Source organism: Melitaea cinxia, chromosome 14 (genome assembly GCF_905220565.1).
Source record: "Melitaea cinxia chromosome 14, ilMelCinx1.1, whole genome shotgun sequence".
NCBI classification, from domain to species: domain Eukaryota; kingdom Metazoa; phylum Arthropoda; class Insecta; order Lepidoptera; family Nymphalidae; genus Melitaea; species Melitaea cinxia.
In genome coordinates this window covers 11,841,244-11,865,913 of record NC_059407.1, presented here as the reverse complement: position 1 = coordinate 11,865,913, position 24,670 = coordinate 11,841,244, and the positions used below count along the sequence as shown (strand labels likewise).

The 24,670-nt window shown below is 32.9% G+C and overlaps 2 protein-coding genes across 2 annotated transcripts; one reads left to right on the top strand and one right to left on the bottom strand.

Moving 5' to 3' along the window:
* The first annotated feature begins 2,609 nt into the window (after window positions 1-2,609).
* Window positions 2,610-15,339, top strand: LOC123659409 (ubiquitin carboxyl-terminal hydrolase 10-like). Its single transcript, XM_045594625.1, is given in 9 exon segments — window positions 2,610-2,752; window positions 3,172-5,240; window positions 5,492-5,687; window positions 6,726-6,963; window positions 7,458-7,568; window positions 8,557-8,724; window positions 9,261-9,468; window positions 9,989-10,121; window positions 10,659-15,339. Coding segments are annotated over 9 exon segments (3,402 nt in total). The 3' UTR covers window positions 10,795-15,339.
* A 28-nt stretch (window positions 15,340-15,367) lies between these two features.
* Window positions 15,368-23,451, bottom strand: LOC123659482 (sodium-dependent nutrient amino acid transporter 1-like). The gene is made up of 12 exons (XM_045594693.1): window positions 23,437-23,451; window positions 23,291-23,350; window positions 22,563-22,806; window positions 22,011-22,215; window positions 21,388-21,526; window positions 20,152-20,280; window positions 18,157-18,382; window positions 17,969-18,081; window positions 17,495-17,620; window positions 17,069-17,266; window positions 16,275-16,406; window positions 15,368-15,454 (listed from the first exon to the last, which is right to left on the bottom strand). Exons 1-12 carry the CDS (start codon window positions 23,449-23,451, stop codon window positions 15,431-15,433), a joined length of 1,611 nt encoding a protein of 536 aa, XP_045450649.1. The 3' UTR covers window positions 15,368-15,430.
* Window positions 23,452-24,670: the final 1,219 nt, after the last annotated feature.

Genomic DNA, 24,670 nt, shown 5'->3' with positions numbered 1-24,670 from the left:
AATGGATTTTAAAATTGGTTTACCTAACCAATATAAATTTTAATAAAACTCACAATTTTGATACCTTTTCTAATTTTAGAATTTACTAAATTAAGATGATTATGTTAAAAAGTATAAACGCTTGTCTTGGTGTTTTTTTTTTTTTTGTGAAATCCAACTACTCGTCTAAACTTTATATCGATTGAAATAATTCATCACATGTATTTATTATTATAACTCATATATGTGATATATTTGCACAACTATTTATGCTTTCAAAAATTTTATTTGATTTATTTATCATAATTATATATAAAGCTTTATTTATTTGAAAATCTACTTGGACAAATATAAAACCAATAGTTCAATAGCTTTATAGTGAAAAAACCTTTGAAACTTGCTTTTATGGCAAAAATAATCAAAAACCATCATATGAAGATTGAGTTATTGGTTTTTCTTTTTTAAATTTAAGTTGTGGGTGTTGTGAATGGATGTATCTTTTTCTCATATATATATATATTACAGTTGGTCTCAGTAACTAACATCGAATTTCTCTTACACAAGATCAGCTTCTGAAAATTTCTATGAAGGTTTTGGTAAATTTAAATTGTACAGATTAATGAAACTGACTGTAATATTATGCTTTAAATGTTAAATATAAACATCTAAGTGCTTTCTATCATTTGTGTTTACAAAACAAGCCTATTAAGAAGACAAAATCTTAAACAATTACCTAATTAAGGCTATAGGTCCAATTAATTAATGAATAACAATATTTAAAGTTAATTGAACAGCTGCTGTTAATGTTTATTACTAAATTAGGCTAATGATAGGTTAACATACATCATTCTACATCTTTATTAGGACAGTAAAACAGACCTCAAGTCAAATTATATTTAAATAAGTGACGTTTTTTCGTTTCACAGACTGCAAATAGAAATATCTGACAGATGAAGGAAGGAGAAATATCATATTCAAAACCTATCTATTAAATACCATTATTTTAGTCTAAGTTGTAGCCATGACATTGCCAAAAATTTAATAATTATGTAATTATTGTTCAAAAAATTATTTCATAATAAAATATAGTATATGTCCTTTCAAGATACAATAACTTATAAACACTAAATATTAGATTTTTTTTTTTAATTTAAAAATTAATAAATAATCGGTATTCTTATATTATACTAATATGTAATTTTCTCACTATTATCTTTAAAATATGTTATATTTGCAGTCATATCTCAATCTTCTTAAGAATTTAATTATCTGAAGTATATTGTTAACCAGCTAACTATATGATCTAGGAGTAATAGAGAAAAATATAGAGCAGAAAGTAGCAAATGGAAGTGTTTTAGTTGTAGTAATAATTGGCCATATTTTGGAGACATTTGATAAATAAAAGAATAATTATAACCTACCTTATACATTTATTATAAATTGTTCAGTAAAAATGAACTGTCATTTTTAAAATTAATAATTAGACCTTAAAGCTACTTCAACTAAAGTATCATATAAAATAACATATAATACATCACATCCTTAGCCATTAAAATGTTACTAGTATTTTCATTGACATAAAAATAAACAAAATTATAACAATAGCAAGCTCTAAACCGTTTGATATTTATTTTCTATATATATATATATATATATATATATATATATACATATATATATATATATATATACATATATATATATATATATATATATATATACAACTAGTTCGGTAACAAGCATGGGTCACCTGATGGTTAGCATTTACAGTATAAGCGCGTTGCCGACTCTACCCCTAATCTCCACAGGAGTCTGGTCACCTTCCTCACTCCGGGAATACAAGACTGCTTAAAAGCAATATTATTTAGGTCGAGGTACTTCCTGGGCTGCCCCAGATTTTGAACAAATACAAGAATGCTGTGCCCTACCTCAGTTGTTATGTCTAGCTTAATTACCAGGTTTTGTTCTGCAAACTCGAACCACTTTGATGTATATTTCTTAGGTTCCTTACTATAACTTACAAATCGCAGATTCAATTTATGGACTTTATAGAACATTTTATAACTCATTAAATTACTATATAGTGTCTTCTAATTTTAATAAATATGTACACTATGAAATAGATGAGACGATTAGCTCACAATATATATATATATTTGACCATGTATAAATGTTATAAGATATTAATTTATTTGAATATATTTTTGAACTTGTAATGAACACTACTTGTTGTTAATATTTTTTTCAAAGCTAATTCGTTATATAAATTTTTTTTGACATTTTTTTTTAATTTAATTTTTGAGGCTCTAACACAACCAGACCAACAATATAAATAATAAAAACACTTAAAACCTGTTGTCTATTTTATATTCTTCCATGTTGCTTTAAAACCAAATATATAAAAAAAGTAAGTAAAACTTGTGGAGTAACAATATACTCGTTCCTAAAAATAAATCAATTTATTCTATTTTATATATGTACATGGACGTTAGATGCTTTGTCTTGTATGTAAATGTATGTTGTCAGTTTATGTGAAGAAGAAAAAATATCAATCTCTGTTTCTTATTCATAAAGAAAAGTGGTATTGAAAGGGAATATTAGATATAAGAGCACTTTTGAATATATGTGCCATGTTGCAGGAATATGAGTTCCTAGACTTGTCAGATGTGAAAGAAGCGGAACTGAGCAGTTTGCAGTGTGCGCTCTTTGAGAAAAAACCTGGGACTGCATCTACAATCGCAAACGTCCGTTGGACTGATCCTGCTGTAGGCAAGTATTAAATTTAATCCTGTTAGAATTAAAAGGTCTTACAAATAACGTGAAACTCAACCAGCCACAGAGTCACATATTTGAACAAGTAAATATTAGCATTGATCCAGTATTTTAAAAAGTTAAGTGACAAGCATGTACCAGAGAATATAAATTCTACAAGAAAAACTAAAATATAGTATTCAAAGTATTTTTTTTTTTTTTAATGTAATAAATATCAAGAAGTTTGTCATTTTGTTAAGTTAGAAATTTCTTATTCTAAATGCGCAATAAAGTATTAAATAATCAAATACGTTTTTACTTATTGTCTTATAAATTTATGACATTATAATGTTGACATGTAAAAATTTTACACCTTAAATTCGGCTCTCGTGGATCAATCAGGGTTTATAAAACATCTTAGTTGTCTTTTATCCTAACAAGTTAAATGTTGGTAGATATATCATCTTGTTCATCGAGCACGGCGGGGCCACCGACCGTGTCGAGCAGCCTGGACAGCCTGTCGGGCGGCGAGTGCGAGATGGCGCCCCACTCGCCGCAGCGGAGCGCGGGAGGGCCGCCGCCCTACGTACAGCCCACCTACCCCCCGCCGCCCCCCCATCAATGGCCTGTCGCCCCTCCCAACGTGTACGTTAGCCAAGTAACAGCCAATGTTAACGTACACGGGTACATGGGGCAGTACTACCAGCCACCGCAGCCGCAATACGTTCCACAACCGCCACAACAAGTAGAAAGAAATTCGAGGAATCATAGAAGAGACCGTCGTAACAAAAGAGCTCCGTCACCGCCTCCGCCTCAACCGCCTCCGTACTATGTTCCATATTCACAGTACTATCCAGCGGCCCAAGCACAAGGTGCACCGTTGTACCATCTTCCTATGTATCAGCCCTTAGTGTATGGACCATACGCCTACCCACCATATTATCAAGAATATCCAATACCGGTCGAGGGTGACGCAGGTGATAAAGGACCCGATGAATATCAACAAGAAGTTGTCATGGAGCAAGAAGCGGTAGATGCTTATTATGCAAGTGCACATTATGCCGCTCCACAGTACGGTGCGCCAGTTGAAGGCGCCGTAGAATACATACCCCCTATGTACATACCCCCTCCGCACCCTCCGGCACCTATGCCTATTCAGCAACAACCTCCCCATCAATCCACACCACATCAATTTAATGTACACGCTAAGAATTTTGTTTTGGGACAAAATCACAACAAAACCTATACACCTGAAAAAACCCAGGAACAAAAACCTCCGTCGACAGCGACAGTAACAACGAGTGCCGCTACTAGTACTGTTGATGCGATCCCTGTTAAAGATCTTAAAATCTCTAAAGGACCAGGTAGTCCAAAACAAGAAAAACCTGTTGAAGCTACTGCATCAAAACCTGCTACTCCCTCTGAGAAAACTTCATCGACTGTAAAGAATGATGCTACTAAACCAGCTTGGGTCCCAGATAATAAACCTCAAGAGCCTCCTACCCAGATTATAAGTACAGCAAATAAAACATTACCACAGACACCTGCACCAAATACTCAAGCGATGAGTGCAAAAATACCACCTGTGCCTGGAAAAGCATTAAAAGGACCCACAGCTACAGCACCTTTTTCGACTGGCAAGCAACCACCTAAACCTGCCGTCCCTACTTCTGTCCCTTTACAACAGTCGATTTCCACTTCAAAAGCACCTTTTGGAAACAGACAAAAACGTGAAGGCAATACAAATCGATCTCCGTCAAACGAAAATGCTGAGCACGAAAAAGTAGTGCCAGTAGAACATACTAAACGAGATCCGCCATTGCCTCCCAGCAAAGCGCCAATGCCGATTTCCATTACACTGCACGCTCAGGGGCCCCCAGTTATTGTTACAAATAAATCGCCATTTGCTCACTCAAGAAAGGCCGCGGCAGCGGCAGCGGCAGTGCCTGAACCTGCCCCTGCACCTCAACTGCCTCCACCGGCTCCCACTGCATCAGATTTCCCCCCTCCCCCGACTCCAAGAAACAGAGGGGAACCAATACCCACCCCGGTTGTACAGCCTCAACCACAACCGGCGCCTGGAAAATCGTGGGCTAGTCTTTTTTCTAACAAAACAAGCAGTATAACTACAACGACTTCTTCCACCATTTCAATAGAAGAACCGTCCAGTCCTACAACTCTTTCGCCACCGGCAGTTACTAATGTCCAAAAACCGGTAGCCAAAGTACCTCCGTTTGATGCGTCCCCGTTACAAAATACTGCGGTTGAAAAGGCTCCATTACCTGCATCAAGGCCTGTTACTACAGCTGCGCCTACCGTTTCGTATTCCGAGAAAACGTCAGTAAATGCTGTGAGCAATGCTAGCCCAGCAACTCAGGCAATAAAATCGCCGTCTTCTACACCTACTAATACGGAAGTCAGAGAAGTACCTATACAAAAAGAGAGTTCACCTACAGCTCCCGTTCAACCATCGCCTTTCAGTGACGACCCAAATTCATACCGAATGGGAGGTAAATATTACACATATTTTTTTATTAAAAGTTTGTAATACAAACTAGCATAACTAATTTTAAACAAGTAAAAATGACCACTGATTATATCTTAATGATAATGGCAATATAAACTAATGTTATTAATTGGATTAATTTTTTTTATAAAAATAATATTTTTGTATATGACGTTTTCGCTAATAAATGTTATTTTTCGTCGTCTTATTTTTCAACATAATTATCTATTTATCTTTTTAAATTTCGTTTTTCAGAATTTCTCTCAAAATATCAGTTGGAGAATCGTCCTGTTTCTCTATTGCCTCGCGGCCTTACTAATCGCTCCAACTACTGTTATGTGAATGCCATCCTGCAAGCATTGATCGCTTGCCCGCCATTCTATAATATGCTGAAAGCGCTCCCGTATCAAACGCGGCGCGGAAAATCGAGCACACCTGTTATTGATTCAATGTAAGTACGATGATTTGTTCTGAATGATGTTGGTTTTGTTTAAAAAATATAAACTAAAAAATCAATTAATTACTTTTACAGTTTATTGATTACAAGCAAATTAGACCAGTACTTTAGCTTTTGAAAATTGAAAAAAGTAAAAAAAAATATAGTTGGTGAAGTTGTAAACGTGTAAAAAAAAACAGTTTATCTCGATTTCCGGCTAAACTAAAAGTCCTATGGAAAAAAAGTTCAATGGTAAAGTTGTAGGTACTGAAAAGACCTACAACTTTTGTATTTACACTTTTATTGCATAACCTTAAAATTCATGTGAAAGATTAAAAAAAAAACCTTTATGGTTTTTTATTTTTCTTTTTTTTTTGTTTACAAAATTTGGTATGAAAAATCTTTCTTTTATAATGGGTTTTATCCTACTATAAGTTTTTTTGCTTTCAAAAGCTATCTTCACTGGTTTAAATGTGAATTATTAAAAAAAATCTTTTTAACAGACAAATTTTTTTTTGGGTTGTCCCTCATAACTTTTGACCGGATGTACCAATTTTGATGATTTTTTTAAACGAAATCTGATGCTTCTCACATGACACCTGGACCACATCGTCACCTTTTATATTTGATGGAGAGATCTGACGGGTCCTTGTTGATTTAATTGAATTAAATGATTTTCTCTAATAATTTTAAATACGTTTAAATGACTATTTTTTTCGGTTATCTACATTGTATAACTTGTTGATGTAATTAAAGTAGATTTATGAAGTGAAACTTCTTTAGAATCATTGTGGTTTGTAACTCGATAAAACGAAATCGCGTCACGATAAAGAAACAAACACATAAGTGCATAGGAAAGAATGGTTACATTACACAGTAATTTATATTCTCAGTAAAAAAAAAAATCTCTCATAGGCTAATTTTCAGTAGTTTCACTTCTGCCGTGTATGAATTGCATACTCTTTTTTTTTTGTTTGTGAGCAAACACGGCTATGATTATATTATTATAAGAGCCCCGGTAGTTTCATTGGTTATATGTTGGTAACATTTCAGGGTGGAACTTTGCTACGAGTTCAGTCCCCTAGCAAGTTCAGCGCGTCGTGGACGAGGGGAGGCGGGCCCTTCAGGGACTGCGCCCGCGGTGCCAGCGGGACCCCCACTAGACGGCTCGGCAGGTCTCCGAGTATTAAGAGCCCTACGGCCCTTCCCCGGCTCACAGGAAGGCAGACAAGAGGATGCAGAAGAATTTCTCGGATGTCTCCTCAACTCACTTAATGATGAAATGCTCGAAGTAAGAAACACACCTTAATGCTTATTGAGAAATAAAATCCTAGATCCCTGACTCATATTTCAAATTTTTTCCAATATATATATAAATTAATATGAGTTGGTAATGTATTCCTCCTGGGCATAGGCCTTTTTCCATGTAGGAGAAGGGCCGGCTTAATGCAATGCTGCTGAATAACGATTGCTATCAGTCAGTCAGTTCAGCCTATTGCAGTCTACTGCTGGACATAGGCCTTCCCATTAGCGCATTTAAGAAAACAAACTCTTCTACTTTATAGTATTTGTGTAGATTTTATCATTATTGTTTATTTTTTAAAGATAAATAGTGTGATAACCATAAAGTTGTTTTTTTTTTTTTCAATAAAATTTAGCTATCTGTACAAAAGATAGTCATTTAAATGTCTAGAACAAACAGATCAGGGATAATGTTGCAGATTGAGTTATGTTTTTTCTTCTGTGTTATTAAATTTCTAAATATATGGTTTTCTTTTTTTTTAGCTTATAAAATTAGTAGAACCTGAAGAACCTAAAGACAATTACGGGAAAACAAATGGTGTTATCGCTCAAGAACAGCCTACAGAAGAAGATGATGATGATGATGAATGGAAGGTTAGTGATCATATTCAGTTATATCTTGGCTATAATTATTTTGCTTAATATAGCAAAATCTATTTTGTACGAATTTTAAAACGAAGTAATCATACATTGACATCATCAATCATACATGACTTGTCCATTACTGTGTAAAAGTTGAATCTTTATACAACTATTAAACTTAAAAGCTCTATAATTTAAATAATAATTATAAATTTTTAAGTCTTTAACAGAAGTAGTTTAAAAGAAGCAGTAAATATAGTTGCGTTCTAGTATGAAGACAAGTTTCAATCAAATTACTCAACGTAATAAAATTAGATTTAGCAGTTGTCGTCCAAGACTTTAATTCTCACTGCCGCGATCGCCTTCCACTATGAACCCGACGAATTTTGGTTTGAAAATGACAAGTTGATATTGTTAATATTAAAATGTGGTCAAAGTCGATAATATATTAATAGAGCTCTTAAATTGTGGGATTTCTATAAATTTAAATTATATTCCATTATTTCAGTATGTATTTCAGGAACTGTATGGGTCAAATTGTCTAAATTAGATATTGAGCCTTAAGAGTTTCAAAATATATAATATTACAATCATGATTCAGCATGTAATATTTCAATGCTGGGCATAGGTCTCTTTCTCTATGTAGAAGAAAGATCGTATATAATATTGATGCCTAATAGCCAAAAAGGGTTAAGCGTATAGTTGTATTCGATTCTAACTATATATATAACTCAGTTTCTCAAAAAATGTCGCTTAACCCTTTTTGGCTGTTAGGCATCGATATGTATTGTGAACGGCTTACTATCTGGCGGGTCGAACGATTGTTTGCCAATCTAATTGAATAAGAATCCTAAGAATAATGTATCCTGATGACGATCGTCACTCGTAGTAGGGAATATATCCTCCAATCCGACACAAAAAGAGAGGCCTAGGGCCAGCGGTGACACGTCGCAGTAGCAGCAGTCCTCGTATTCCGCCCACTGAACCGCCCCGTGCGCAGGTGATGGGCCCGCGCAACCGCGGCGCGGTGGAGCGGCGCTGGGCGGCGCGCCGCACGCCGCTGGCCGACATCTTCCGCGGCCGCACGCGCCTGCGCCTGCACCGCGCGCCGCACCACGACGTCACGGACGCCGTGCAGCCCTTCTTCACGCTGCAGCTCGACATCGAGGTGAGTCAACTTGAACGATCCTTATACAACAATATGATTACCCGGCAACCTGTATCTGATTTCCTTTCAATCATTCGATCAATCATTACAGCCAATACAGTCCACTGCTGCACATAGGCGTCCACAAGTTTACGCCAAAAATAACGTGAACTCATGTGTTTGCCCATAGTCACCACGCTGGGCAGGCGGGTTGGTGACCGCAGTACTGGCTTTGTCGCACCGAAGACGCTGCTGCCCGTCTTCGGCCTGTGTATTTGAAAACCAGCAGTTGGATGGTTATCCCGCCACCGGTCGGCTTTTTAAGTTCCAAGGTGGTAGCGGAACTGAGTTATCCCTTAGTCGCCTCTTACGACACCCACGGGAAGAGAGGGGGTGGCTATATTCTTTAGTACCGTAGCCACACAGTACAGTACCATAGGCACACAGTACAATACCGTAACCACACAGTACATACTGATTCCTACTGATTTCCTTTATTCGACTGAGAGTAAACAATATTCAAAGTGAAACTAAAATTTATTTTATTTTTTTAACAGCGTTCCAACACTGTGAAGGACGCTTTGGAACTTTTAGCTGGGAAGGATACACTAGAAGGCGTGTCTGATGCTTGGCAACAGCTTTCACTAGAACAGCTGCCTGTGGTATTGCTGTTACATCTCAAGTGTTTCCAGCTCGATGCCGAAGGTCACACTGCTAAAATTGTCAAGAATATCGACTTCCCGATTGATCTTAAGATTGATCCAAGTACGTATATCTCTCATAATTTAATTTATACTTTTAAATCTTAAACCTCCAATATAAGCAGAGCTAAAAATTTTGAGCTAGCTTAAATTTTAATTTAACAAGCTCGATCTGAATGACTTGATATGTATCTCAAAGTTTTAGAATCTTGATTCTTAAAAAAAATAATGAACAATTTGCAATTTTTTTGATAAAACTTAATAAAACATTTTCAGTAATAATCAAAAGAACCGATAATTTTCATCTTTGATACAATGAGATTCACAGAACTTTATTTCTACTTTTATACTCAAGTTCCTTACCAAAATATTTATAATATTTTAACTGGATTTATCATACTGGATACATTCATTCATTAAATATATGAAATAATAAATTTTACAATGATGTCACATTTATTTTTCGTCTCTGAAGTAACAACAAATTGTTACATTGTAGACAAATGAAACTGAGCAATTCTGATATTACATTTATTACACATATTAATTGACACAAAACCTAAAAATATATTTTACAATTACAGAAATAATGTCATCAAAACACACTACAAAGCAACGGCTTTATAAACTTTTTGCTGTTGTGTATCATGAAGGTGTAGAGGCTGTGAAGGGACATTACCTTACAGATACCTTCCATGGTCAAGCCGGTTGGATAAGGTAAGATTACTTTTTATTAGTATAATTAGTCATTTAGTCCAGTCAGAAAAGTGTTTTAAGCCTTTCTTCATAAACGGGTCTTCTAAAACAAGTAATTCTAAGTAAAATTTACATATTTTACAACATTTACTGCTTTGGGGTCGTCCTTTAATCACGTGATATTAATTAGCAACAAGATGACAATGCCTAAAAATCAAGTGTATTTTTATGCTATATAGATTGAAATTTTCAGTATATCTTTATTACAGGTACAATCTACTTAAATTTTGTAAAATTAAATGATGAATAATTAATGATGGTTTATATTTTTCATCTCTGCAAGTGATAAACTTTAATCACAATATATATCTTTATAAAATCTGTATAAACCCTCTAAGAAATTCTTAATGATATGATGTTTTATATTTTTCGTCTCTGAAAGTGATAAACTTTAATCACAATGTATGTGGACAATCATGACTGAGTAACCAATACAAGTTTATATGAAGTATGAATTATAGAATAAACCTACTAATTATTAATTAATTATAATTTAAGGTATGATGACTCTACTGTGACACAAGTGACGGATGCTCAAGTGTTAAAGCCGAAACCTCCGAGAATGCCTTATCTTTTAATGTATCGCAGGCACGATACACTTGTACCACATCGGCCACCTGGCAAACCGGAGTAAACAAAGAAAAACTGAGTGTAATATATGAAGTGACTTTTAAGTGAGTGTAAATAATAAGCTGACTGTGCCTGTCAATGACTTTACTGCACAACGAATTCACTATATTTAATATTAAGTACACTGTAAAATTTAATTCGAGGTTTATCTTTGTATTTTTTTAATTTTTTTTTTCTTCTAGTTTTATGCACAAATTCTTGTTTACTTTTTATTTCACGCAGCTAATGCTTTTGCCATCTCTCCTTCCTTAGTTATGTATTTTTTCCACTTTTGTGAAACTTATTTAAATTTAGTGTACATAAGGTAAGATGTATATAAATCTTTTGTATATAGTACAAAATGGATAATATTCTTTCATTCATATTTCATCACAAAATACATTGAAAAAAATTATTTCTGTCGAGTCATATAAATTTTAGAAGAGTAATGTCTGTAAATATTGTTCATGTATAGAGGTATATGTTTGAAAGTCTTGATGATTAAATTACCGGTTGATCATCATTGAAAAAAAAATGTGAAATTCAAAATTTTCTAGTTTTAAATGTATATAAGATTTGTAAATTAATAATTCTATAGAATATATTTCATGTTGCTATGTTTATCAGACTTTTAGATTTAAGGTCTTGACAATATGGAATTGTGTTATAAATTTATAAAAAAATGTAAAAAAAAAAATTAGTGTAATTTAATTTCATACATGATTATGTATACATTATCACTCTCTCAATAATACATCAAAGATTCAATGTAGATGTAAAGTACAAAGATTAAATATTGTTGTGATGGTAAAAAAGTGCACTTTTTGCTTTTATTTGACAATTATCATCGAATATTTTTTGCATTACTTTGTGCTAAAATTATAAATATATATTTTCGTGTACTGCTAATGCATGTTAATTTTATGTTAATGAATGTCAATAAGAACAAAATGTGCATTCTATACCAGATTGCATTTTAAATTATATGGAACTGTGTGAAACTGTTGGCCTAATTATCAGAGTTAGTAACTCTAGTCTTATGTTGTCTGGTGCATATTTATAGTAAAAAAAAAACTTATTACAGGTAAATTAAAAACAACGCTACATAGTTGAACTACAAAAGAAAAATACATGTTGTGTTTAACTACTAGTAGCTTATACTTATTCTGCTAATTAGGCAGACGAAACGAGCATTCGAATTAAATATTTCGTCCTAGAATAATTTATACAAATAAAGGTCAGAGTGGATTGTTCTGTTAGTGGTTATGGAATCGGTGCTTCGACGGACTGAAAGTAAGGCAGTGAGAGATGTGCCCTTGGTTTTGTGATATGGATTGTGAATGGACGATTCTACAGATTGTTTAGTTGTAAAAATAATATTGTTATATGGTGTTAAATTTAAATAGATTATATGTTATCTCGCCATTGGCCACTGAACATCTGTTTTTAATATTATTTGTAATCAACTCATAATCTTATCATTTCTTTTGGTAAAGAAACCATTTGTATTGTGTGACTGCCTAATTTTCGTTTGGGGTGTATGGAAAATAAAATATGGTTAATAATTTTAGTTTCTTTTTGTGTGATTAGTTTGGAGCAGTGCTACGTTTACGATCAAAAATCGACTTGTGTCGATTATGTTCTGGTAATGGCTGATCTCAGATAAATGTTGTTGGAATCACATTTTAATGTGTGTCGTAATTTTACTCACTAGAATATGAAGGCAATATATCCAGGCCTTGAAAATAATACTATTTTGCTAGAATCAAATTAATAATCTAATCGTGATTAATTGAGTTTGCTAATAAAATAGAGCTTTTTTACTTAAGTGTTAAAAAATGATCTAAAAAACAATTTGGCACAAGCCCAATTGTAATAAAAAATATTTAGTCTTAAACTTAGTCAATTTAAACTATTATAATAATGAAGATCGATGGAGGTATAGTTTGTAATTTTCTGGTAAAGAGTTGTTTACAACTAACGCTTTTATATGTATAATTTTGGTTGTTGTTATTCGTTTATTTGGATTTTGGGTAGCTCATAGTATAAGTTAGTGATGTAGTGGCATTATTAATATAAAAAAATCACCATTATATAAATTTTTGGAAAATGTGAAATGAAGGAAATGTGGGCCAAAACTGTATTTTAAAACAATCTATATTAAATTTTGGATTTCACAAAGTTACAGAAATGCTCTTCAATTTGTTAAAAGGAGCTCTTTTTAGAATGGAGGTAAAATATAAATTTGGTTTTGGCTTGTATCCTCTTAACTTCAATTTATTGTATTTGGTTTTAACTACCCAACGGTTCTGTGGTATGAACTGAAATGAATTATGAATTAAAATACAAATATCTAGTATTAGTTCGTTATATTTGCACAAATCGATTTTTAGTTAACATATTGTTCCTTGATATGATGCTGGCTTGTTTGCATGAATTGAATGATTGTGGAGCAAACACCAACAATAAATACAATCGCTGTTTAGACTTTGTGATATTTGATTAATCAATGCAATTTCTGTACTTCTAGATTATAGAAGTATAATATCACTGGGATTAGCAAAATAATTAAAATTGTAAATACCATGTTATGGTATAGTGAAAGTTGTAAAAATTAGTCGTTTTGCTGAAGTAAAACGGACTAAATACAAAGAATGCAAAAATATATTTATATATATTTGTAAATAATGATTAAAAATGTAGTCCATTTTGCGTAATTGCTCCTTTTGTGTGTAAGACTGAGCGAAGAGGCCCATGTTATATGTTTTAATTCCTATAAAATATTAATAAGATTTATAATAACTACAGCTGCCTTTTAGTTTTATCTGTGTTGCATATTTATTGTTACATATGTACTGGAGTTGGAATGTACCGAATTATAACCATCATATGCTTAGGGTCTATTACTGTCTTATGATTTGAAATCATACTTTAACGCAGTTTATAAGGATATTGTGTGATTATTTTTATTTACACATTGAAATAAATGTCTTAGAATTTAACTAGGTTGGACCAAAAAAGTAATTGCTTAAAACCATGAAAACTGGTTGCACAAATTTGTATCCTTCAAAAATCTTACGAATATTAAATGTTACGTAATTATATTCTGACATTCATTTTTGCAATGATCAGCGCTTGGCTGTGACATTACTTAGATTTTTTCAATATTTTAAATATGAAACAATAATGCAAAGGTATATGAATCCTGTGACTTAATTTCTTATAATTCAGTACTCGAATTAAAGCTTATATTTCTGAATTTAAGGAGACCTTTCCCCGTCATTTCAAATAGATTTTATGTAAAAATTGCTGTAAATTTTTTCCAATTTCAGTGTAGATATAATACTGTTGAAATGTAAATTAGTTTGTCATATATGAATAGTAAACGTTCCTGATATTGTTATTATTGTTTGAACTGTGAGTGAATATGAGATGATTTTATTACTAATTTTAGAATGCAGCTTTTTGTGTATTTCCTTGTGCCAATAATGGATCATAAAAAATAATGAATTTTTCATACAAAAAAAAGTAAGTGTTTATCTGTTAGTGTTACTACTATTATTGTGGATTGAATCTGATAAGGTATGGTTCTAAAATTTAAATTCTAATTTATTTTTTAAGCCTTACACTGTTTTTAAAAATGAGTGTTTAGAAACGGAAGCATATTTTTTTTTTCTATTAAACCATTGAGTAATTCTCGAGATATTTTTATGATAGATCTATTTTGATTAGTTTACGCTTATAATTTTCGAACACATGAGTTTTTCATGACAACGCTACACCGTAGCGTCTTTATATGCTAATGATAGTAAAACCATTAGAATATACATCATAGTATTCAGTAGCGACATTGAAACATCGTTTTCTAGTCTAAAACAAATCATTCGGTGCAATTTAATATATCGAAGAAAAGACTTGCAATTAAATTATACAAAATAGAATTAGAACTCCAACAATATGTAAAATTGTATCAAAATATTCATATACAAAACTGGTTATACTTTCAATGAACATCTGGCGGTCTATCTTAGGTCTTGTACATGCAGTATGCTAATTGATTATAATTATTTTTATATGAGAGGGTCGTTATTTAAGTTATGTTTAATGTTAGTTTTAAGTTCCAAGGCTGTATTAAAAAGTTTCCCAATGACTATAATTATTATAAATACATAGTTCACTATGATAGCTGTAATTTATTATGAGGAATTGTGTCATTTCTGTTATTGTGTATACCGTACAGCAGGGTTGTTAATATGAAAACAGAACAGCGAATATTTCAAATGTAAAATATTTTATGACATAATTGTGTTATCGTTTCCAAGTTACAGCTTTTGTAGAGAATGCTTACTTTCTTTTAACCTATTTGAAATGTATATAAACTACTGGGTTATAATGGATGAGGCAGAAATTAAGATCAAATTAAAATTAAATTTAAAGCATTATCCATTATAATCTGATTCCTAAGTTGTTGAAATGGATGTGTGTATGACTAATAAAATAATCCTTTATTTTGGTAACAAATTGGTGTTATGAAAATTTTGTGAATAAAAATATGGTGTCATTCTAATTATTAATTTTGTTTCAATGAAAAGACCCAAGCTTTTTTAAGTACATTTATTGTCTAGTAGGTATAACATAGTTAACAACATTAACATAAAAAACTATTTTTCGTTACTTACAATATTCTGAAACAAAAATAATTGTGTTTGCTTGCAAACGAAAAAAAAAAAACGAATTCAATTACATCGACGAGTAATACTACGTAGATCGACGAAAAAATAGTCAAGTAACTACGCGTTATCAAAGATTACTCAAAAAGTAGTTAACAGATCTCGATAAAATTTATATGTGATCACATGATGAATATCAGCTTTCGATTAAATTAAAAAAAAAATATATCAAAATCGGTACACCCAGTAAAAAGTTATTGCTGATTTTTGAGAGTTTCCCTCGATTTCTCTGGGATCCCATCATCAGATCCTGGTTTCCTTATCATGGTACCAAACTAGGGATATCCCCTTTCCAACAAAAAAAAGAATTATCAAAATCGGTACATCCAGTAGAAAGTTATGCGGTAATAATACAACGTAAGTCGACGAAAAAAGCGTCAAGTAAAAACGCATTATTAGATATAACTCGAAAAGTAGTTGTTAGATCTCAAATAAATTTAAATGAGACCAATTGACACACACCACGTTTCGATTAAAAAAAAATTGTCGAAATCGGTCTACCCGGTCAAAAGTTCTGATGTAACATACATTAAAAAAAATACAGTCGAATTGAGAACCTCCTCCTTTTTTGGAAGTCGGTTAAAATAATATATAAATAAAAAACCCCACTCAAGACTGCAGCAAATATTTTTATTACTAAGTAGTCATTTATGGTGTTCCGCGTTCATCATCTATCAATCACCTCAGGAATATTTTTGCGACATATTTTAGTTAACATATAAACAATTAGTTTTGGTCACAAATATTCAGTACATATACAATAAAAAGTACTCACCCGAACTCGAAATTTGAAAAACAGGTACAAAATTACGTAAAGGGCCACTGAAACTAAGGTAACTATGACTAGTAACCAACCAGCCATAATATCCGCTAGTGACCAAGATGCCATCCCCGATACGAACATAATCTGTAAAACGAAATGTATTTCAGCTTACTATTATATAATAATTGTGTTTGCTGGCAAACGAAAAATCCAACTTTACTTACATCGACAACTAATACAACGTAGGTAGACGAAAAAATAGTCAAGTAAATACGCAATAACAAAGATTACTCCAAAAGTTATAATCCGATCACATGATAAACATCGGCTTTCGATTAAATTAAAAATCATCAAAATCGGTACACCCAGTAAAAAGTTACTAAGGGTTTTCAAGGGTTTCCCTCGATTTCTCTGGGATCCCATCATCATATCCTTGTTTTCCTTATTATGGTAGGTACCACACTTAAGATATCTTCTTTCCAACAAAATAAGAATTATCAAAATCATACCCGAACATACGATCGAAATGAGTAACCTCCTTTTGTCGGTTGGAGTCGGTTAAAAAAATAGTTTTATTGTTTTAATTCATTAGCTTTGGAGTCTGATCCAATGGACAAAACATTTTGACTTGGTGAACTTGTTGACCCGTTAACAGCATAAAACATACCACGATAATGCATAAGTTTTGATTCAGTTAGTTTGAAATGTTCGCTGTACATGGCTTAAGTATGACTAATAATTTTTTTATTCGTTTGCCATTTGACCAATGATCCAACATTCTGTTACTACTTTATAACACTACTTACCAATAGCACAAAAGGAGTTAAAGCCCAGCAAACTCTTAAGAACACGCAAGGGTATTCTCCTACAGCAAAGTAAACATCTTCACAAAACGTGGTCTGTCCATAAATGTAGGTAATACCTAAAGCGACAAACGCCGCTATAGGCGTACGGGACTTTGAAACCGGCCACATCATTAGAAAATTTAGGATATACATTCCACCCTAAAAAAAAGTCTCGTATCATTTACGTAGGCATTCATAAAGAATTTTAAAAAATAAAATTTTGGCGGCCAAAATTAAACATGAACGCGCTAAGGTTAAATTTATAGGAAGGATCTAATTTTCTTTCATATTATTTTTTTTTGTGCAAAGGCCGAATTTATACGAAACATCTAATTTTCTTTCGTATCAATTTTTTTCTCAATAATTTATAAATGTTATTTTTTTTACCTGTGTACATATAGTAATAATACCAATGAAGCAAAACAACACGCAGATCAGTATCAGGAAAGCCCATGTGATTTTGCGTACTAAGCGTCCAGTAAATGTTGACATTATTGTTTGTACTATTATAGCCTTAAAAATATTTTGGCATGTCATTAAGTTGACAAAGTAGGTACCTATATCACGTTTTGTACTCTATATTAATCATCTCAATTATATCTATCCTTTATCTATAGTAATACCTACAACTGAAATATTTTTCATGCGGTAACGTCAAAATTTACTAAGCCGACTATTTTTTTTTTCCTATTTAATAAGATTGCTTAAGGAAAGGCTATAAAACATATGCTACAACTTTAACGACCCAATAGTAACCGCAGCCGTCAGTCTTGTAGCTATTAAAATTTGCTTTACGTGAACATCGTAACTCGACTAGCTACAATAATTTAATAAAAAATTAACTGGTTGATATTAACTCACAGTTGAGGAAATCGACAGTACGTAAAGTGTAAAAAATATAAGTGTGGACCAAAACTGATTCCCCGGGATCCTTGTTACATAATCAGCCCATAGTGTTATTGACGAAGACGAACCTACAACGAATTTTATTCAGAAATATTACAAATATTAACATTTTCTTTACATTTGTCTTATGATAGTCGAAGTACCTTTCCAAATATTAGTGTTATTATCGTAGTCTCTATACAAAGCCCCATGAGCTGCTCCAAGTGTTAGTGCACTTGCAGTAGAGCTAAGTTTTGATACTGTGAACGCGAAAATCGACGTGTTCGCGAGTCCATGTTTCTGTTTCGGACAATATGACCCGAGCATTACCAAAGTACCTTGAGACAATACCATTTGTACGAAACAATATTCTAAAGCATCGCGCCATAACTAGAATAAAATTTGAAAATTAGTAGGTTCTGGTAAATAAATAATAGCAGTATAAATTTTCATGACTTCAAACGAAACTTATATTTTTTGAGAATTAATTATTAAAAAAAATATATTATTAAACTGGCTTGCAAAATTCCCAACATTAAACTGAAGACAAAAAGAAGAACAGTAGGTATATTTTGACTAAGTCGTCGTTACATTATTTAAAATGTTTTTTGTACTAGCCATACCTACTTTATCTAGACCTTATTTATAATTAGTAACAACTTTAAGCACCGTGTAGGTACAAGCGTAGTAGTTATGTTGCAGTCAAAACTCTTAACCAGTCAAAAGCACTATTGACTAGCAAAATCAGTCAGAAGTACTTTTGACCGTTTGCTTTAGTCAATAATACTTTTGACTAAAATAACAGTTAAAAGTACTTTTGCCCAATGGAGCTGGTTAAAAGTACTTTTGACTAAATGATTCCGTCAAAAGTGGTTTTGACTGGTTGTATCAATCAAAACTCTTAAAAAGTTAAGGTGGTCGATAAAAATAACGATAAACGCACATATAAACTTTTATATTACTCGTTATTAGTGGAGAATGTGCTGATATTAGAACAAAAATGAGTGACTACGAGAGTGAGGCCCTAATGAGTGGCTTTTTGCAAGAATTTTAGCGATGGAAGATATGAAAGATAGTCATTTCAATGTGATGACAAAAAAAAAATTGAAAAGTTTGCAATGGATGTGGAAGACGCGAAATTTAATGAAAAGGAAACACCATTACAGTACAGTAGACTACAACGCTTTAACACATTGAAGTTTGTGGTATAAAAAAATTTGTTACAAACACAGAACCTGTCAAATATTTTTTGCCGGCTGAGGAAATCTACGACATTATTGATGCTGCTTATATTTCTATAGGGCATGTTGGTCGCGATAGACTTAAGAATGAAACGGCAAAAAAAGTACGCTAATGTTACAAAAGAAATGATTAATATATATTTATCAATGTGCGAAGTATGCCAAAGGAAGAAAAGCAAGAAAAGAATGGATCAGTTTTAGAAACTGATCCTGCACACTGAAATGAACAGCCGCTGTCGCCAAGTCGATCTGATTGACATGCAGTCGCAAGAAGATCGCGGGCATAAAATTTATTATGGTTTATCAGGATCATTTGACTAAATTTATTCACATCTAACGAGTTAATAGTGCTTTTGACTGACGCTTTTTTGCAGTTAAAACTACTTTTGACGGAGAGCGTCAGTCAAAAGTATTTTTAACCGCGAATTTGCAGTCAAAAGTACTAATAACCAATAATTTTCAGTCAAAACCACTTTTGACCAACTTGTCCAGTCAAAAGTACTTTTGACTGATTTCGCTAGTCAATAGTACTTTTGACTGGTTAAGAGTTCTGACTGCAACAGTTATAACTACGCTAGTAAGCGAAGTGGGTACTAGTTTTGTAACTGGCTTTTGCGCTTACAATTGCGGATTCGATTCCAGCAATCACTTGAGTTTGTTAACTCAAACTCTGAGCTGTGGCTCAGATTGTTTTTCGAATGGATATTACCTTTGATTTACTGTACGGACCCGCACCACAGGATATATTAGTGACTAGCTGTGCCACGCGGTTTCACTCGTGTTCATTTGAGGAAAAAACGTGCCGACTAAAATATTACATAGGCTTTCCTCGGCTCCTAAGATTAGCGCGTTCAAACTAACTCTTCAGCTTTATAATATTAATATAGATAAGGGTTGAGAATTTATTGAACAAATAACCTGTAAACCGTCATAGAGCACACTCCAGTCGCATTCATAGAACATTCTCGATGATCCCTTCAGTCTAATCACACCTGCGGCGCACGTCACCAGCACGAAGAAAGCAATGAGATCTTTAAACAGCACCAACTAAAAACCATAAATTTATCTTCAATTTTTTGGGTTATCTTAACGATTGTGCTATATTAATTTTTGGAACGAAGTTCCTTACGGCAGACTTGACATTTGGCTGGGCGACCGAACTGAAAAAAATGTGATACTAAAACCGTAAGAAAAATATATAACGGAAGTGACGTAATATCAGTCACACGACTGTATAATATGACGTTTGTAAAACTAAAATATTACTAGTAAACTTTTTTTAAAATTATTTATGTAATTTTATACTGTCGACAAAAATAAAATAAAGACACATGTTTTTTTATTTCACTTTATATATTTTAGTTTTAATTATTATTATTATTACTTTTTTGATTTATTTTATTTTACGGTATTTGTTATTTTCTAAAATACTAAATTTCCTAAATACATTTATGTACTTAATTAAAAACCAATCAATAAAATTAAAAAAAAAATCAAGAACTAGAAAATATATATAAAATTCAACATTTTTTTTAAATTGTGTTGCTTCTATACTATCCGAAGGAACTTCGTTCCTACCTGGTGTCCCATGACACCACATATTAAATTACGTTTTGCCTAGTCATAGTCAACTATTTACTATAATAAATAGTATGACTATATCGCTTCGCTATCGCTTTACCCTGTAAAATTCCACCGTTCTTGGGGTGTAGTGAACTCCACATGTCCTGAACCTCCACAATCTCTTCTTTAGTGGCTCCATGTAGCTGTAGTCACAGCGACCACACCCCGGGAAATCACATAGGGGGCTAAACCTCAAGAAGGGGACTACTTTTACGAACAACTGTTAATTAGTTATCAGATGACTCCCGTACTTAAAAAGTCTGAATCAATACGAGACTCTTTTTTATATTGATGCAGCAGGGTAATGCGGAAAACCCTAAAGCGCCCGTCAGAGTCCATATAGTGACTTACGGCCTTTCTGATTCATCCAGATCTTTGCCAATCGTACTGGTTTACCGGTCCATCGGACTACAAAATTAAGGACGAGTGAAGTGGACTTGCACAAACCGGTGCTGTGATCATTGCGCCAACACGTCGTCGACTATATATATGCTACGTGTGAATTAAATGCATTAAAATGGTATAACGTGCCTTTGAATAACTGTATATCCGTTTGCACGACACGAAGTAAACCAGGACCCATGATATAACGTAGTATATCGTTAGCTCAGATACCACATTACCGAGGCCACCTTGCAATCCATCGCGTTTTAGGTTTAAAATAAAATTGCTGAAATGTTTATTAGTATTTTTCATATTAGAACATAATTGTCACGACCTTAAATATCTTTAGGTTACATTTCAAAGAAGTAACGCATTCAGCCACATACGCATTCAGTAACATACCACTTTTGGGCATAGGCCTCTTTTTCCATATAGGAGAAGGATTGAAGCTTAATCCGCCACGTTGCTACACTGCGGGTTGACGGATATGTTTCCTACTATGAGTAACGATCGCTATCGGGTATTTATGATAACAACCGGGACCGACGGCTTAACGTGCTCTCCGAGACTCACAAGATCAGACATCTAAACCGGAAAGAAATATTTGTAGAAAATACCAATATATCCATCCCATGCGGGAATCGAACCCGCAAACCGTCTGTGTTTTAGCCGACTACTCGCACCACTACACCAGAGCGATTGTTCAAAAAAATAACGAAGATAATGGAAACAAGTACAAGCAATTAGGAAATATATATATATTGACTTACAAAAAGAATGACTGCGCAGGCGTTTCACTTCCTTTAGGAAGTGGTCTATGTCTGGCCGCGCATGGTGGGTAAGCGGACGCAGCGCAGTGAAGCCACGGTAAGAAGGAATGAAAGGAATGTACCACTAGCGCGAGACACCAGGCACTCACTGCCCCTAGCGCTAAGGCAGTGAATGTGCTAATTATTAGCATTGCGATACCAATACCTTAAAAGTTACGAAATTAGTAGCAATTAAAAATTTACAAAAATAATAATTAATTTCTAAAGTTTTAATTTGTAAAATGACGATTCGAAAGTGCTCTTGGAGTCTATTTGAATAAAGCTATTTTTGATTTTGATTTTTTATTGTACTAAAACCGTACATCTTCGCATATTAAGTAATTATATATAGTAATTGAAACCTTGAATGAAAAAAAAAGAAATGATAAGTTTTTAAAGTGAAACTTTTTTTACTGGACTGTGCTCGGCCATATTATTATTATTATTATTTATTTATAAATATGTACTCTGATTTTTTAATGCATTTTACTTCAACAGAAACCATTAAATTACCTCTAGCAACAGGAGCCATGTCCCAACAGTTCAGTACACCTTTCCTTGTAGCAACTCCTAAAGCGAGTTCCAGATAGAATGCGGGATACGCAAAGAATACGCTAAACACATTATATATAAAGAGAAAAGGCACTAGACGCTTGAAATCATGTATGTAAGGGTGCCACCATACTTGAACGATACCAATACAAGAGGAAATGACCAATTGCCTGTAACTTATGTTGTTCGTCCAACGGTCTTGGATCTAAGGAACATAGCACAACATTTAATATAAAAAATTTCAAGCTATTTAATTTTATGTTTGTTGTATGTACTTAATATGTGTAAAAATAAGGGTTATTGCAGGCATAATTTACAACTAACTCGATGTGTGGCTACATAGTAAAGAATATAGCCACCCCATCTCTTTCCATGGGTGTAGTTAGAGGTGACTTAGGGATAACACAGTTCCACTATCACCTCGGAACTTAAAAAGCCGACCGATGGCGGGATAACTATCCAACTGCTGGCTTTGAAATACACAGGCCGAAGACGGGAGAATACGTCTTCGGTGCGACAAAGCCAGCACTGCGGTCATTAACCCGTCTGCCCAGCGTGGTGACTATGGGAAACACATGAGTTCACGCCGTTTTTTTCGTAAGCTTGTGAAGGTTTATGTCCAGCAGTGGACTGTGATAGGCTGAAATGATGAATTCACTACTAAAATTTTATTACTTTATCGAATTTACCAAAGGCTCTTCAGTCGATACAGAATCGATAGACTCTGTCAATGTTTTGGTGTGACTACTCTGCAACGACATTAATTAAATCATTTATATAGTGTAAAAGAGGAAAATACTGTTATAATTGGATACACATAAACATTGTTATATACCAAGCTTTCGCTCATCGTTATGTCGAATCGTTATGTCGATTAATTATATGATAAATATTTTATTTTCAAAAATATTTTGTACAGATGTCAAAATTCAAATGTAGGATAGTTCATCTAATTGACTTATGATGTTGATTATTTATTTTTTGTTATCAAAACTACAGATTAACAATCGGCTAATCAGCCATTGTTTACACAGCTATTATCACTTAAATACTTAAAAAACGAGATATTTTTATAGCAATAAAATAAAAGTCTGGTCTTGTTAATATAACAAAATTTATTTTATATCGCCGATATAATTTATTTATAATAACTATGGTTCATAAGAAAGTGCACGTGCGAAATTTAATTATGATCAATAATTGTAAGTCATCTTTTACGTTTTTTATCATCACTTCATTACATAAAAGTAACAAAATACTAGTATAATTTTTACTTTTTCCGTAAAATTAATTACTTTATATCTCGCAAATAAAAAATAATTAATTTTTACTTCTACTTTTACGGAACTTATGTCAGTACCGTAGTGATAGTGATAGTGACTGTGAAATCTAAAAACCTTATAACATAATTACTTGTAAGCAAGTGCGTACCTATTTTACGATATTATTGCGCCTTTTTTAAAAGCGCAGATTCCATCAAAATTAACTATAGATTAATACACCAAGTATCAACCATCGAAAAAAAAAACCAATTACTCTATTATTTGGCTAACGAAGCTAAATAACTGAACAGAAAATGATACAAACATTTATTTTGTTTTTGACTTTACATTTCAGTCTAAGCCAGTCAGTATTTTAAAACAGTGCTTTTTTATAGCAAAAAATGTGATGAATAGCAAGGTATTACAAAAAATGGTTGAATTACTTTTTGTAAAAGCAAATTTACAAATTTTTCAAGGATGTTTAAAATGTTTTCTTTGTCAATATAAACCATATTCTGGCAGCGCACCTCTATAAACGTATCCATATTTTAAGAAAACAAAAACCAAAACCTAATACCTAAAATAAAACCAAAAAAAAAACTGTTGAGATAATGCTTGTGAGAACCTTAAAGAAAGCACAAACGTTTATTTTTTAACATCATAGTTTTGTAACAATAATTTAGTTTATATAGAGACGATATACATCTTTAAATTTCCTAAAACAACATTCATTCATCATCATCGGGTCATCGGATTCTGTTTCAGATTTTGAAGAAGATATTCGCAACTCTTTTAAAAAAAGAAAGA

Excerpts from the sequence above, each read along its gene's own strand:
- LOC123659482 (XM_045594693.1), bottom strand. Across the intron at positions 22,807-23,290 it reads TATCGACTGAAGAGCCTTTG|ATCCAAGACCGTTGGACGAA; the intron begins GTAAATTCGATA and ends TATGTTCCTTAG. Across the intron at positions 17,267-17,494 it reads TTATTACTATATGTACACAG|GGTGGAATGTATATCCTAAA; the intron begins GTAAAAAAAATA and ends ACTTTTTTTTAG.